General features: G+C 33.0%; 1 protein-coding gene across 2 annotated transcripts in view; it reads left to right on the forward strand.

Moving 5' to 3' along the window:
* The first annotated feature begins 616 nt into the window (after nucleotides 1-616).
* LOC148610304 (vesicular glutamate transporter 1-like) overlaps nucleotides 617-15,990 on the forward strand; it is a 61,469-nt gene continuing 46,095 nt past the window's right edge. The window contains exon 1 of one of the 2 annotated variants that reach the window (XM_088542691.1): nucleotides 617-1,118. Coding sequence is in view for 1 of the 2 variants with exons in the window: in XM_088542690.1 (XP_088398816.1) it covers nucleotides 1,030-1,118 (89 nt within the window). In the remaining variant the exon portion in view is untranslated. The remainder of the gene's footprint in view (nucleotides 1,119-15,990) is intronic. The other variant, XM_088542690.1, reaches the window with a different exon arrangement.

A 15,990-nucleotide genomic window follows, 5' to 3' on the forward strand; every position in this document is an offset into this window, starting at 1 on the left:
CACCCGCCGAAAATCGTAAGACTTTCGCGTGGATTTTTCCTGTCATTTTTTAAGTACATAGCTTCGCATAATTTCGTATTTGGAACTACATACAATTATAGCCAGTGCATGATATTTCTATTAAATAATGATAAAAATAAAGTATTATTATCATTATTATTATTATTATTATTATTTTATTATTATAGCACTTGGGGGTACTGAATATTAAATTATGTAACGAATCGATCTGCGTATGTACTGTGTGCATGTATAAGATATGTGTATGTATCACTTGTTTGGACTGATATCTGTATATATGCATGTCTCTTTTACATATATCAATTTTTTATGGAAAATAATTTTTAAATTGTCCTCTTTTTAAATTGAGCAGTCAAATTTAATAGAAATTCTATTTGTCCTAGCAACACTGCATAAATTTCAGATTTAATCTCAAAGAATATGACGATGCTATCATGTATCAAGGTCGCTAGTTTAATCGAAAAGTGATGAAGTAAATTTTCAGTATCAGTTGTTTTTACCTTTTAGTCAGAATAAACTAATCGATAACGTCCTATTGTACATACGGCACTCTCGTGAGAATAAAATGATTGATAAATACTCATCGCTAACCGAATCGGTATAGTCAGAATATTTCCACCCACTGTTGAAATCGGCTCTGTGAAATTTAATTTACTAATGGACTCAAGGGAATTTTATTATTTTCTACCAATACCCATACACCGTTTGATTAAATTCTTCTATTTGTGTGAACTTCAAGAAAAACTAACTTTGTGCAAAGTGAATGTAGCGCATTAATATTTCAGTTGATTTCCTGCATTGCGATTGGTTGTTTTGGGAGAGGGATAGAATGATCTCTACAAATGCGGCGGTTAACACCTACGACGTCGGATCTTCAATAATTTAATTGTCTCTACCATTAAGAGAGTACTGTGTGTAGCTTCATTTCTCCCTTTTCACGTTTGACCATTTTTGCTTGCAACTAATTCTGCTTTTGCCGTCTGTAGTTTGTTAAAATTTTTATAAGTGATGCCGTTCGGAAACTTTCAACAATTAAAAGAGCGCGTGATTTATCCCGCCAAAGACATTGCTTCATCTGCAAAATCGTCATTATCAAGGTAAGTTGAATTTTGTTTCCCTCCTCAATTTGTTTTTGTTTGTTTGTTTGTTTGTTTTTTTTAATTACTAACAGAAATATACGCGTGAATTTCAATTGCTACATTACAAGTTAAGTTAGAATGATTTTAATTTTGAAACTTACTAAAACTCTCTATACTAGAAAGTATTTGAATGCCTTTTTCTCCTATTCGAAGTTCTTTTTTTTCAAACGTATTGAATTTACATTCGAGTTCAGATATTTTTGATGATTTATAAAATTCTTTTAATTTATTTTCATATTCCGATACCTTTGATGATTTCTGAATTTCATTTATATATGTATATTAAATTACTGAACCTTGATTGAAATGATAGATATATTCGGAATGCCTTGTATCATTATTAATTGATTAATTGTATGAGCAACTTCAAGTAATCTTAATTAATCAAACAGAATATAAATGTTCACTAATCATACGTCAAAACATATGTTCTCTTTAGGAAAACAAGGGTCTGATATATTATGCACACCACATCCGCAAGCTTTAAAAATTGTTTTTGAAAACCGAAAGAAAATAAATAACATTTTAATTATAAAATTTAATCACATCTTTATTGGATGCTTTGATACTTTTGCCCTTAAATTAATATTTTGATCACTTAGTTAAAAATGGTAAAGCACGAAGACTGACATTTCAACCATAATTATGGGATAATGGATTTGATATTTTTCTCTCTTCTGGAATTCCATAATAGGAAAGAAAAATAGCGTAAAACAAAACAAGAAAAAGCAATCAAGTGGCAGGTGTGTGTTAATTTTCTAGAATTAATTTCCATTAATAATTCTTTCCGGTATTATTTCAGTGATAATTAATGTTTTATCTCCACTCCACAGCGTGCTGGCAACACTAATTTCTATTTTCTCTAGTTTCAATCCGCAAAGTTGATTTCTAGTCATACCTGTACATTGTTTACAACATTCAGGGATTGTGACGCGTTATCTTTTTTTTTTTTTTTTTGTTCTTCCAGTTGCATAAAAATTACAACTCCCATGCGTTCAAAATTCAACAGCGTATCCAGGAGTTTCAAAAGAGGGAGCTAATTTGTCTAACATGATACAAATGTAGCCTGCTTTAGTTCTCTTCGTAGTAATTTGCTATGTAATCAAGTGCATTTTCTATCCCAGGGGTGGAGTCTGAACCCCGGGGATCTGCTTATGAAAATAAGCTGTCTCATACATAACATGCATTTAAATATGTAAATGTAAACTTTACCATTTCAGTTATATTTAACAAGATAAAATTGCTTCTTGATGTTTTAGATACATGAATGCTTAAAACAAATACCAAAATGAAGACACAAACGTCTTAAGTAACACTCCAAGTAAGAATCACGCAAAATCTAATTCATGGTTTGAAAGTCAACATATTTTTAATTTTTAGATATTTTGTTTTTTATGTTATAGTAAACGGAAAAAAATAGAATATACTATAAAATTCAAAATTGATGAAGAAACCTCTGTAAATGACACAAAAATACAACAGAAACTATTGGATTTTCAATTTCAATTATCCCCTAAGAGCAGACAGATTGGAATAAATAATTATACATTTCAATAAATAGACCAATAAGGCAACTTAATAACAAAAATAAAAATGTGTAGCCATTTTGAGGTGTATACATATTACAGAAATGCATGATTCTTACAAGGACTGCTACTTAATACGTTCATGCTCTTTAACATCAAACATCTGTGTAACTTTCATAAAACATTTTAAACTGATCAGATCTCAAAGCAAACATAGGCCAATTCAATCAAACCTATTTTGAATACTTGATATAAAAGCTTCTCCTAAGAACGCTCTTGAAACATTACTGTGGATGATCGTGGTACAATTGTATTGAAGCTTTTGAAAGACGGACATACTGCTTATTCAAAGGCCAAAGTCCATGTGCTGGTACATGTATCAGTCAAAGTTAAACTTTGTAGTAGTAGTATTGAATGTGATTGGATTTCTTACGTGTATCGTGTTTTTGTATATTTCAAAGTTTTGACTATATGCCTGTCTGTCTGTCCTTGACAATGTACATTTTAAAGTACAATAGTTCTAAAATCCGTTCGTTACAATTCCAATGTGTATTGAAAATGTATAGACCGAGCACCTGTCTAACCATTACAATTTGGGAAAGTCCGATAAGAGATGGTTTTAGATAGACTTGTTGTTTCATTTTCATAAAATGCAGTGGATGATCCCCAGGATGATGTGGAGAAACAAGAAACCCTTCCGCTTTTTTTTTATTTTTTATTATTATTTATTATTTTTTTTTGTTATTAAGTTTCGTTCAAAATGTGTGCATAAAGGCAAAACAATAGCTTGGAACTCTCTTTACAAAATTTTTGACCGCCCCTTAGTAGGGAACCGCTAGAATTAATCAAATACCTACATGTAACATACCCAACCACAATATTTATTAAACAAGCATCAGAAATAAACTCCTGCTTTATAAATTTCTCTTAGCTACTATCAGTATATGTTACCATATAATGTGTTATGAACGGGGGCGTCGCGAATCTGTCTTGGAATTACCCATTTCCTCCCTTCAAAATTTAACGCTTCCGCACTAACTATCATGAGTAGCCGAGTAACCGGAAAAGCTTTCAAACCTTTATTTCAATATTTTGTAATGAGCTTGTTTAATCTATTTCAACGTCGAATTTTTAACTTAGCTTTATTGAAAAAGCACTTTTTGATGCGATGAATTTGATTGAACAAATCCATCTCAGTATTGAAAATACAGTAGGAATATACAAAGATTATTGATGCTTTTAAAATCCTCTTTTCAAATGCTATGCAAACCTATCTACCCAGATTTATAACATCGATCTATTTTGTTAGAACTCTGAAGGCGTGAGAGAGGAGCATTATTCGCTAATACACGAACAAACATGGTTCCATGAAAAGCATTTTATCAAGCGCGCATCGATATTTTTACATTTAATCAACTGCGAGAAAATATTTATTAGACACTTAAAATCTCGTTTAACGCAAAATACATCTAGCTTTTGTGCCAACGGATATAATATCCGTGTCTTTGTAAGGACAACAGTTTTAAATGAACACTGACAATAGCAAAACTCATCGACCCTCAAAAACGGAATGTAGTCGGAGCTTTCCAGTTAATGGTTCTTTGGTTTAACTTTACCATCGAATGCATTCTGGCATAAAACGGCACATATTGAATCGATTGGAACATGTATTTTTTATCAGGTAGATTTCATCGAGTGTCTGTTCGTATCGATTGTTTGAATGATAGATGAGTTAAATCAATCAAAAAGAAAACTCATCAATTGATTTTCAGGTACTAAAATGTATTATGGGCTACTATGGTACTTTACAGTCTACTCTGTTCAATTTCTTATTACCGTATCGAAACAGATGAGTGCTTTTAATGATTGCTTGTTTCGTAAACATTAAAGTAAATTTTAGATGCATGTTTGAAGTAAAAGGGGATATTTCTTTGACAGAACACAGCAGTCAACATGTTTGTTATTGATTGAATACACCGACGTCCGTGACTTTTCGCGATTAGTAAAATTTCATTTCTGATTATCCCCAAGTCTTTTTCGCCTGTCTACCTTAAATGAATGCGTTGGCGTTTTAAAGTAAAAGTCGTACAAAAAAATTATATTAAAAAATTCCAACTTGTATAGCTGAAGCCACGATATGATATAATATACAAGGAAAATATCTTGTTTAATATCTTAATCGCTATTGTATGGCACGATGTATATTATACATGGACAAAAATGTATGTCAAAAACAAAGCAGAAATAATGAGTAACAAAATAATGTGTAAGGATGGGTATTTTCGTCTATGCTTTTTTTTACTGTTATGAATGAATAAACCGCGGATCAGATATTTTGGAAAGGGCGGGGTTTGGGTTATTTTTGCTCATATCCTGTACTAAATAACAGAATTTCTCAAACAAAAGGGGGTTCAAACCCGCAGACCACCTGCATCTTCTAGTACCGGTTTCAAAGGAAGAAATGAAATTAAAGGTTTGCTCCAAAATACATGAATTTTACCCGAATTCGTTCGTTAGGTTGCAACTTGAGCTTAGGAAGGATTTGAGGTAAAGGTCATTTAAGAACAAGCCCAGTAATCATATGTGCCGGTGGAGACAGATCATTTTGTCAGTGACACTTAATGCGTGTATATTATTGTCAATGGAATTAGACTACTTAAAGTTACACTTAAAGTAAATACAAAAACTTGAAGAAATTAACTAGTGAACTATAACCAGACGCGTTCAGTCACCGCTTGGTAAATTCCATTACTTTGTCACGTCTGTACGTCAACGACCAATTAAATGCTTGTTATGAAAATGACAACTAATTAAATTCGTTAAAAGACCGAGACCTCTTAATTTAAACACCAAAACACTCAAGTCTTAACACTGTAAGTCAAAGACAAACTGGTGCGATAACCCAGTGTTACCGACAGAGACAAGTAATACGGAATGATTGTAATTCTCCAAGACTCCCTAAGGCACTATATCAACTTCTGTCTTGAAAGACAAAATGACTTGGAGGCAAGAATAAGTCTCGGGAGGGTATCCTAATACCATCTATCGGTTTTTATATTTGAAAGAAAAGTCGTTCTGTCACAAGAAATCAATTTCAATGTCCCTCGTTGAAATAGCTTCGACATATTTATTAAGACTTAACAATGGAGTAAATGAAGTTATTTCACTAACATTGACTATTTGTGAAGACGAATATTGGCCAGAATATTCCCTGTTGTGCTATGAAGATGATTGCTTCGATTTGCAATGTTCCAGTTTTCACTTGGGTTTCAATTTGCTTTTAATGGTTGTCTTACTTGCAAATTGATTTTCTTGAGTTGCAGTATTATATCAGAATGATACAATTTTATGACTTTTATGCTAAACGATACCATAAACTGTTATGATGTACAATTTGGCTTTCTTTCATTACAAAACAGTGGTACCACTTCACGTAAGAGTTCTCTTGATTTACCGCTAGACGCGATGATAATTCTAAATGTAAGAATTCTCTTGATTTACGAAGATAATTCTAAACGAATGCGAATGTGTCTTAAAGTTTTAAGTTGTGCAGTCAAAGGGTCAAGTCGTTATTTTGGCAATGACCAACTGCAAGGCGTCTCAATCTGGATTGATAGAGTGCGCATGTCATAAATCATATGACATTGTACGTAAAAGTGCCACCACTGCCTCGATCTAGACTGCTTTAATGACGTTTTGAACAGTGTATTGGTAAGCGCTGTTATTGCACGATACATTGCAATTAGAACATTTTACACGAAGTCGATGCCCCGTTGTTACATGTATTGAATAAAATAAGATTTTTCTATTACATGCATTATGTTAATTATACTGTATTACTCAATTGTATGAACGTGGTACTAAATGCTTGCCGAAGACCAACACTTTGATGTGTACATTTCATTACAAGTTTGCAATATGAAATTCTACCTTAGTTATTACAGTGTAATTTGAAACACGAATGCTTGCCCTATATAAGTACCGCGTTCTAGGCTACTAAAAATTCCATTAGTCGTACAATACAAGACTAGTCTAGTTTTAATGAATGTTATCAAGTCAGCCAATACGTTAGCAACATAAAGTGATTAGTTACCATTACATACTTGGTGCCTAAAGATACATCAATGTTTATGACAAATGTCCTGGGCCTCTGGCTCAAAGATTTTCAGAGATTTACAGTCATACAGTAATATGAAAACAGTAACCTGTTTAATGAATTATAATATACATGTAGCTTTACGGTGTACGCAATCTGCTTAAGTCACATGAACCTGACCCAATCCAGTTTGCAAAAAACCCTTCCGGCGCACCTGGTCAATTCCGTATATCTTGGTTGCTTGTTCCTTTAAATTTTCTCTATCACGTCTGCCCCGTTTAAGTTTATTTTTTAATGAACATCTAAATTTTAATTTTAAATATATCGATGCCAATGTGTGTATAAAATTCGGTATTCATCACTGTAACAGTGTACTATACACATGTACATTTAATACAACTTAAGCAAATTATATTTATTATATAAAAGAAGAGCTCTTTCAAATTATTGGTCCTCGATGTGACGAAAACAAAGTTGCTGCCATTTTTATTCTGTAAGAGATGTTCAATGTTGAACAAAAAGATGACGTGCATGTATAAACTGGTACTGAAATCGATGAATTAAAAAACGATTCACGAAATAGGAAACAGCACCAATAAAACGGAATGGTTAACATTAGTTTTCATTTTATAAAACATGAAATTCTACACGTTCTTTTCTTTTTCATGAGTTTAACACAAATTGAATTTCATGTTAAAACAGTTCAGTTTCAGAAAACATTAGCAATTGGCACGATAATTCGATACTTAAAAATACCATTTTTTGTTCGCCACTGAATTGGAATAATGGCTATGGTTATTGCTCAATAGGGGGTGGTCGGAGCATCTAATATCACTGAAAAATATGTTTTATCGGCAAATTAATTGTTCATGATCGATTTTCACTTTATTAGGTTGTGTAATTATACAAACTGCATGAGATAAATTAGGTTTTTCAAAGTGCTCTGCGATACTGATCAGAGTGAAGTGACGGAGAGTGTTCTATGAAAGCACTGATTACTAAATACCAGAAAATGTAATTTGAAACCAGTACAAGACTATTATGCTATTTTGATAAATCACTGAATGTAAATTGATCGGAAAGAATATATGAAGCGTTTACCTTGCTATTGCATAACGTTTCCTTTACCATTTCATTCCTTGCTTTATATATGGTTATGGTTATAACGTTCCAGTCGCTACATTTGTTGAAAATATTTCTACGTTCGCTCAAGTGCACTACATATAGAAGCTAAAAATGAGTTATTTATCAAAATCTGTGATTATTTGGAAAGAGTCAAGTACAGCTCCGCCTTTAAACCAGGAAGAAGCTTATGGTTGGTGACTCATGCATTTCTTAATCCCAAATATTTTTTGGATTAGAAATCCTTCTGAAGGCCCAATAAAAACTGTATTAAAAAATAAAAGTGCATATAAAAATTGCCCGCTGGAAAAATTAATTCTAAAAATCTAGTTAAGTTCTACTGCAGAAAAGTACGTTAATTTCCCGCCCGAATGTTTTCGCTTTAACCTTTCACAAAATATTTCATGATACATGTAAGTAGCAGATCTAAGGACATGAACATAGGAAGCATTGTTTTTAGGATCCAACAAGTGTGTTAGAACAGTTTCATCGATTGTCTTGAGATATGAAGAATCATCCCTTGCCTAGTTTTTAGGCAGAATTATACATAAATAAAACAGACGACGCTCACCCTACCGGTGAATATTCTCCATGTTACCAGTTCTTAGTGATGTCCGGTTGTTCATTTACTTTTGTGTCTTGGTGCGTGTGTTCTTTTTTCATGTCCTTTGTGCGTCTATTTTTCATGCCCTTTGTGTGTCTATTTTTTTCACGCCCTTTGTGTGTCTATTTTTTCATGCCCTTTATGTGTCTATTTTCCCTTCAAGTTGTTTTCCTTGGATACATTTTGTTTATTACCGTTCGAATCTTGGTTTCCTTGATTTCCCGTCAATGAAATTGCACGAATATGTAAAAATTGTCTCTGACTGGTGTTATTATTATCGTGATGAATCCTTTCGACAAAAACCCTTCAGCACAAAAAAGGTCATCGAACACCGTTGTACATTTTAAAGTTTGTTCAAGAACGATCCCTAAATATGCACGTACATGTATTTGACTCATTTTTTGTGTGGAAACATACAGTTTGTATTATCAACTACACCTACGTGTACATGTACCTGTGTATTGAGCCTGACTTTAAAGTAAATCGGGTTATTTACATATCAAAGAAATGATGAGATACCGAATAAAAAGCAACTTCAAATTCATTTTTACGATTTACCTAAATGGATAAAATATATCACAGTATGTAGTCAATATTCGATTTTATCTGACGGCAATTTTATCTCTCACTTTTTATCACTTTTTATACCGGAGAGTCATCATATACCATATATATAGAGAATCTATTACTTTGATCGCCATATTATTACATAGTTTTTTATGTCCACAACCTCGACGGAAATCGTAATTGAAGGAGCTAGAATTTGCATAGAAATTTCTTCATAAAAAAGGTCTTAACACATAAAATAACTCGATAATTTAGAAGAGTCATTAATAGACAGAAGAAATATCTCCACAAGGAAGTTTAGACTGTCTTAATGGACTGACGTTATTTTTTGCCCAACCATTGCAAATATCGTTATATTTGTAGTACACCAAGTTGATTATAAATAACCAAGCACTAAATATATTTAATAGATAGAAAATCTAATTGTTTTCTTTAGTGATTCTCCATAACTTTGTGGTTATTGGTCAGATCCCGCTTTAACAGGGGAAAAGTTAGATTAATATATCAAATGAAAATTGAGTATTCGAGTTTAATGAAGAAGAAAACAAGATATTGACGATAAAGTCTGTGAATCTGAAGATTTCCTATTAATTTCTTAATATCCAGACTTTATTTGGTGCCTAATAAACAAATGGAGTATTAAAGTCTTTATATACACACGTGTTTACTCACTGTTTTACATATACATGTACAATGCATCTAGTAACGTATTAAAAGCAAAATAATTCAATAATACATTATACATGTATGTCGGCAAAAAAATCGAAGCGTCAAAAGTGGGACGATTTAGATACATCAAGACCTAAGTACGTGATCTGAACATAAAAACAGGAGAAAGGGACGCTCTACATACACGATGAAGTGCTGTATAAAAAATTGAACTTCTTTATACAACACAAGTACAATAACGCGTAAAACTGATGATAAAGAAAATATTAAGACGTTACACACAAGAAAGCTTGAGTAGCAGTCTTTTCAAGAATCCGACGGAAGGTGATTCATGCATGTTAAAAACCCACCAAATTCAGTTTTATTTCTTGTTCAGAAACAGTTACTGATCACAAAACAAGTCCTAGTTTTTTATTTGTTTGTTGAGATAAAAATTAGACAGATTATACAGGGAATTTGCACTTTGTTTAGCTACATGAAGATCCTTTAATCTCAGTTTCCGCTATAAAGATGACGTAGTATCTTTGAACAATCCTAATTTTGGGGATTTTATACATCGCATCTACCCCCAAAGAACTTGAGATAAAGGATACTACCGGGCCCTGATCTACCAGCGGCATCTATTATGTTGAGTACAACCCCGGAAAGGTCTAGTTTCAATAAGTTATGTGATAAAATTGTCATTTTCAAATTTGGAAATAACATTTGAAATGCGCTAAAAGACTTTGGATAGACTGTACAATTTAACAATGCGACTTTATATTAATCTGCATGTTCTTTTTCTACTTTTGTTTCATGTCCTTTCCTCTTTCGTTTACCCGGGCTTGACTTTTTATGAGCAATTCGGCGGGTATTTCTAGAAAAAGCAGAAGAAGCTTACCCTACCGGTGCACCTGGTCTATGCTCCTAGTGTTTAGTGGAGTCCGAGTTGCTCATTTACTTTTGTTACTTTGTATGTATTATTTTAGTTACTTTATGTTCAATTTGGTTTTGTCTTATTTCCATGTCTGGTCTTTGTCCCTGAGTTACATTCTTTGGATTTCCAATAAAGTCTTGGTTTCCTTGATTACTCTTTTATGATTATAACTTTGTGCGAGCACCTGTGATGCATGTTCAGGCGAAATTCATTTAAACTGAGCTGTACGTGAAATCCATGTAAAAGTCGTGTGACTTTTACGTTTAATTTGCTTTCTAACATTTTTGTGGAAATTTCACGTAAAATTCATGCGAAAGCTCGATTTATGTGAACTTAACGTGCACTTTATCACTAAATCAATTTGCTCGAAATCAGGTGAAAGTCATGTGACATTCGTATGAAGATCATGTCAACATAATTTGTCGGAATGGATGTATATAGGAAAGCTGAAATAATATTGAACAACGATAATATCGTACACTCCCGGTCAGTCTTAACCTTGAACCATTTCCGCCACTTCTAGACCGAAACAGTTCTCAAGATCCCCTTATTAGGGCGACTGAACACGAAAACGCTGCTGAAATTGTAATTAAATTAACACTTATCTGCCGAGGCAATCCCTAAAGACGCTGGATTCATCAGAATTACATGAGAATACACCAATTCATTATAGAAGTCACATTAAGGAAGCGAAATTACTTTAGCAATGGATTAGCAAACATATATTAATTTGAAGTCAAAGAGACATTAGATATTGTAAGATACTGTTGATGATTAAAATGTGTCGTGGACCAAAACTTTATATGTTATAATCATAATACATCATGATGTTTTATTGAGTTAAATAGCTGTCTTTGAAAGAATCATGCAAAATTTGAAAAATGTGATACACCCCAAAAAAGGCTACATATTTTTATTTTTGTAATTAAGTTTTTTTATGGGTCTACACTATGAAAATGTGTAATATTCATTCAAATCTGCCTGCTCTTAGGAGATAATCAACATTGAAAATCCAGTAGATTCTATTGTATTTGAGTGTCATTTACAGAGTTATCTCCTTTAATTTTGAAATCTACAGTGCATTCTTTATAATTTTTATCTCCTAAGAGCACGGGTTATATGAAAAACCACATATTATTTTCTGTTTACTATGACATTTCAAACAAAATATCAAAAATAAAAATATGTAGGCTTTTTACCCATGAATCACATTTTGCATAATCCTTAGCTGGAGTGCTACTTAAATGGTGAAAAAATAAAAACTTTAATGTTTTCCATTGATTTCAATGAAAAATTAAGAGTTTGAATCACAAAAAATGCTAAATAATTTTGGGACAAGTTTTCTCACCGCTGGGACTAACAAAGTAAAGAGAACCGCCCCCTTTTTGCGTCTGTACTACTGTACACTATATTAGGTTTGTACTTCTTCTCATGTTTGAGATATTCTTGTACTGATAATGATTATCTCTCAACTGATCATTCCAAGTAAAGTTGAAATTTTATAAAATTCCGACTGCGACTTTCACCGCAAGCTGCAATGGCGAGCAATTATCTGTAACGGATTCTTTTTGTGTAGCATTTTTTACTATAATTGATAGTCAACTCTTATGAGGATAAACAAAGCCAACTATTTGCCGAAAGCTTCTTTGCCACAATATCCCTTCATAACTATTTTGGTATCCAGCGAAAGCTAATAAAGCCGTCTTTTATCTTGAAGCTTTTTTTGTCGGTGCGTTTTAGAATTCTGTTCTGTTTTTGTCATCACAACTGTGCTTTTGATCAGAATCTCACAACTCCATTATGGGATTAATTCATCTGTATATCTCTAGGACAATTTATAATGATTCATTATCTGCAACTGCCGTTTAGAAACACATTTCTTTTCATCTTTGAGCAAATATGTCAAGAGAGAAGATAAAGCGATCTGGTATAACGAAACCTGTCAGGAATATGACAATCATTAACATGTGGTATAACTTCAATATAAGTACTCCTCGTAATAACAATCAAGATCTTCTTTGCGCTTTGAGTAAGGGATATTTCCGTTAGAGGACATTTTCAATCAGGTTGAAATATTCTCTGATTAGGAGTTCCAGCACGAAGATTATTTTCACGTCACTGAAAAAGACCCTTGCAATTCCGATGGATAATCCTCATTTGATTAAATTCTTGCTATTTCAAGGTTTTAGCCTATGGTCAGAAGTATATTTTGTCCAATTTCAACGGAATCAGTTTGTATCATGTCGGAAAATGTAACTGACCGGTATATGTAAAAAAGAGAAAGGTTTTTGATTGAATAACGAGAAGTGGACAGTGCATGGTTCTTTCACCTTAGCCGTACATCAGGCAATCTGACAGACGGGCCTTGTCATCTTAAATTAATATACTAGCATCATGCTGTCAACTAGAATTTATTTTTTTTACTTTTGGAAACAACGTAAAGGATGAGAAGTCTGGCCTGGTTGACAAGTAAAGTGTATACTCGGATGTTAGAGAGACAAACTGCTTTGACATAAGTTCGATGACATTTAAAAGCTGTCGGTGATAGGTTACATGTATCTGTACATAAAGTTTTGAAAAGTAACTGCCGCTTGTCTGTGTATGGTGGGGGTATGAATTACGTTGAATCTTTTTCAGTGTTTTGGAATACATGAACAATCAAACTGTAACGGAAAAGTGTATATATACATTAGCGAAAATTATATTGCACTCAGATATAGCTTTTTTATATAGCCTAGCTGGCCGAGTGGTCTAGGGCGCTCGACTTAGTGCAGGCGGTGTTGAAATAGATGTCACAGCGGTACGAGTTTGAGTCCCGCGGAGGGAACGACAAAGTTTGCTTCGCAAATTTGATAGTTCTAACATCGTTGGGAATTTTTTAGACCCTTAGTTTACGTTATCTTCCCTGTATCAATTTGATCCGATGGAGAAGTGTAGCGAATAGAGTCGTCACATTCTGAGACGTTGTATATAACCGAATTTCTAGCCCTTGGCAAAAAAAAAGACATTTTGTAAAATGATAAAAATGGTAGTCTTCGTTGCGGATGTCCATTTTATCCCGATTGAAACTTAAAACTTTTAAGTACAAGATACATGTACATTTGTATTCATGTATCTCGAATACTTGAATACTTCGTATGATATTGCATTTTCAGTTATGTCAGCATTGTTTATATCCATCCTCTTTTTGGAAGTTATATAGTGGTCATGGAGTCCGTCTGTCAGTCCTTTCACAACTTTTTTTCGACACAAGTTTTGTTGCAACTACTTATCACAGCCTGTTGATCTGTTGCCAGATACTTTATATACATTGTAGGTATGCCATGCCGTTTGAATCGATGTCAGGCTGAAGCGAAATCAACATCCTGTTTCACGACTTTGTATATATTTTGACCATATGGTTACCAATATGGGCAGCAGAACATCCATTTGGAGTTTTAAATTTTCTTGTTCAAAATTGTATTTACCTTCTAGACACACCAATGTATATAACATGTTACATGAAGTTTCATATTTAGAAAATTTACCAAATGACTTATTTACCCGAAGTAACTTTTTCAATAATTCACAGTTACATTCAAACTCGGATATTGTTTGTTTAGGCACCACGCCAATGGTTTCGTATTGAACTGGTATGTGTTCAACCATCCTCTATCAAATATCAATATCGGTGATGATTCCGTGACAATATGAAACAGACAAGGGGCTTTCAATCTAGTCTATTACCACATTATACCACCTATGACGTACATATTAAAACAACGTTCGATAAGTTTGATTTTCAATAATTAACTTTGGTCTTCTAAAAACGCATTATCCGTACTCGGGTTTTATTTATATTACAAAGAGACGAATCCATTCGTCTATCATTTAAGTTTATAAATAAATTAATTGTTGATTCAGTTTCAATGTAATTCATTGATTAACTGATCAATTTTAGAGATTTTGCTCCATTAGTAAACATTATCAGATTTTGTAATAGAACCTTCGGAGAGATGTACATTATTGCCTAAAGATACCCGCAATGGCCGTCTGTCGTCTTCCGGTGTGCTTGATGAACTGAAACGAAACGTTGTTCTTTTATAATGGATGACTTTGTGGAGAGTAAAAGTAAATAGTGATTAATTACGATCATTGATAAAAAGGGAAACACCCGCATTAGAACATAGGAAATTAATGCCACCCTCACGTGATCTATATTCCCAAAATAAATCATACAAGTTTACGCAAGAGCTTAACTATATAGTGCCATTGCATGTAATTGAGCTTTTAAATTGTACACATTGATTGGATTTCATGTACATGTAATTACAGTCTAATTTCATGTATCACTTAAAGTTGTAGGTTTACTTATTTGAACAAAAAAAAATCAGTGCCGTTTTTTTTTTTTTTTGTTTTTTTGTTTTTTTGTTTTTTTTTTCAAAAGAGAAGTGGTAATATCAAATGTGCAAGAAAAGAGAGAAACATTGGACAAAGCAACACAGAGAAAACCAGAGGAACAACACATGAAGAAACTACCGTCCAAAACCAAAAACTAAAAAGTTGCACACAGAACAAACGAACAAAATATACCCTACAAAAATCCATTGGTGAACTTGGTTGCTCCATAGGGATGCGCAGCTCTTGCTTTGTACAGGACACCCGCCATGCTACTATGTACAATATTCTCTTTGATTGTCAAGTCCGGTGAAGGAGAACTGACACCCATGTTTGATATCGCTGATCATATAATATCACAATCTTAACAAAAGTTGTTTCAACATACTCGTAAATACCAAAAAAGCCAGAAAAATCATTAATTTAAGAAAATAAATGCTTTTGTTTATATGATTTCGTAAGCAATTGTTTCAGACATTTATTTATACCACAGTTCCCTTGCGATTTTGAATCGATATATACTCAAAGCATTCAATATTTATGGTATTCACTGTTTGCCGTATTTCATGCCTGAAATTTTCCAGAAATGTCTAATGTGAAACTCTTTATGACTATTTGTTGTACACAGAACACAACAGAAGTCACAAAATCAATGCTAATGACATTACAATACTGCTATAATTGTTATTATAGTATTTTCTCATGAGTATCAAATGTGTGTATTCCAATTGATATTCTTGTTGTAACAATAAATACCCTAGATAGGAATCGAAACATCCAGACATAATCATGCAGTCATGGAGATTAATATTCCATGTTTCATTGTAAAGTTTGCTTTCGTGACCCTTTTTGATATAATACTCTTTGAAAAGATTAAAGTCATCTATTCAACCAGTAGCGATGTAACCATTATTGTCACAATCTCAAGAGACATAATATTTACACTTCATTTA

Source organism: Perna viridis, chromosome 8 (assembly GCF_037379345.1).
Source record: "Perna viridis isolate PV_CMFRI_1.1 ecotype Kerala chromosome 8, ASM3737934v1, whole genome shotgun sequence".
NCBI lineage: Eukaryota > Metazoa > Mollusca > Bivalvia > Mytilida > Mytilidae > Perna > Perna viridis.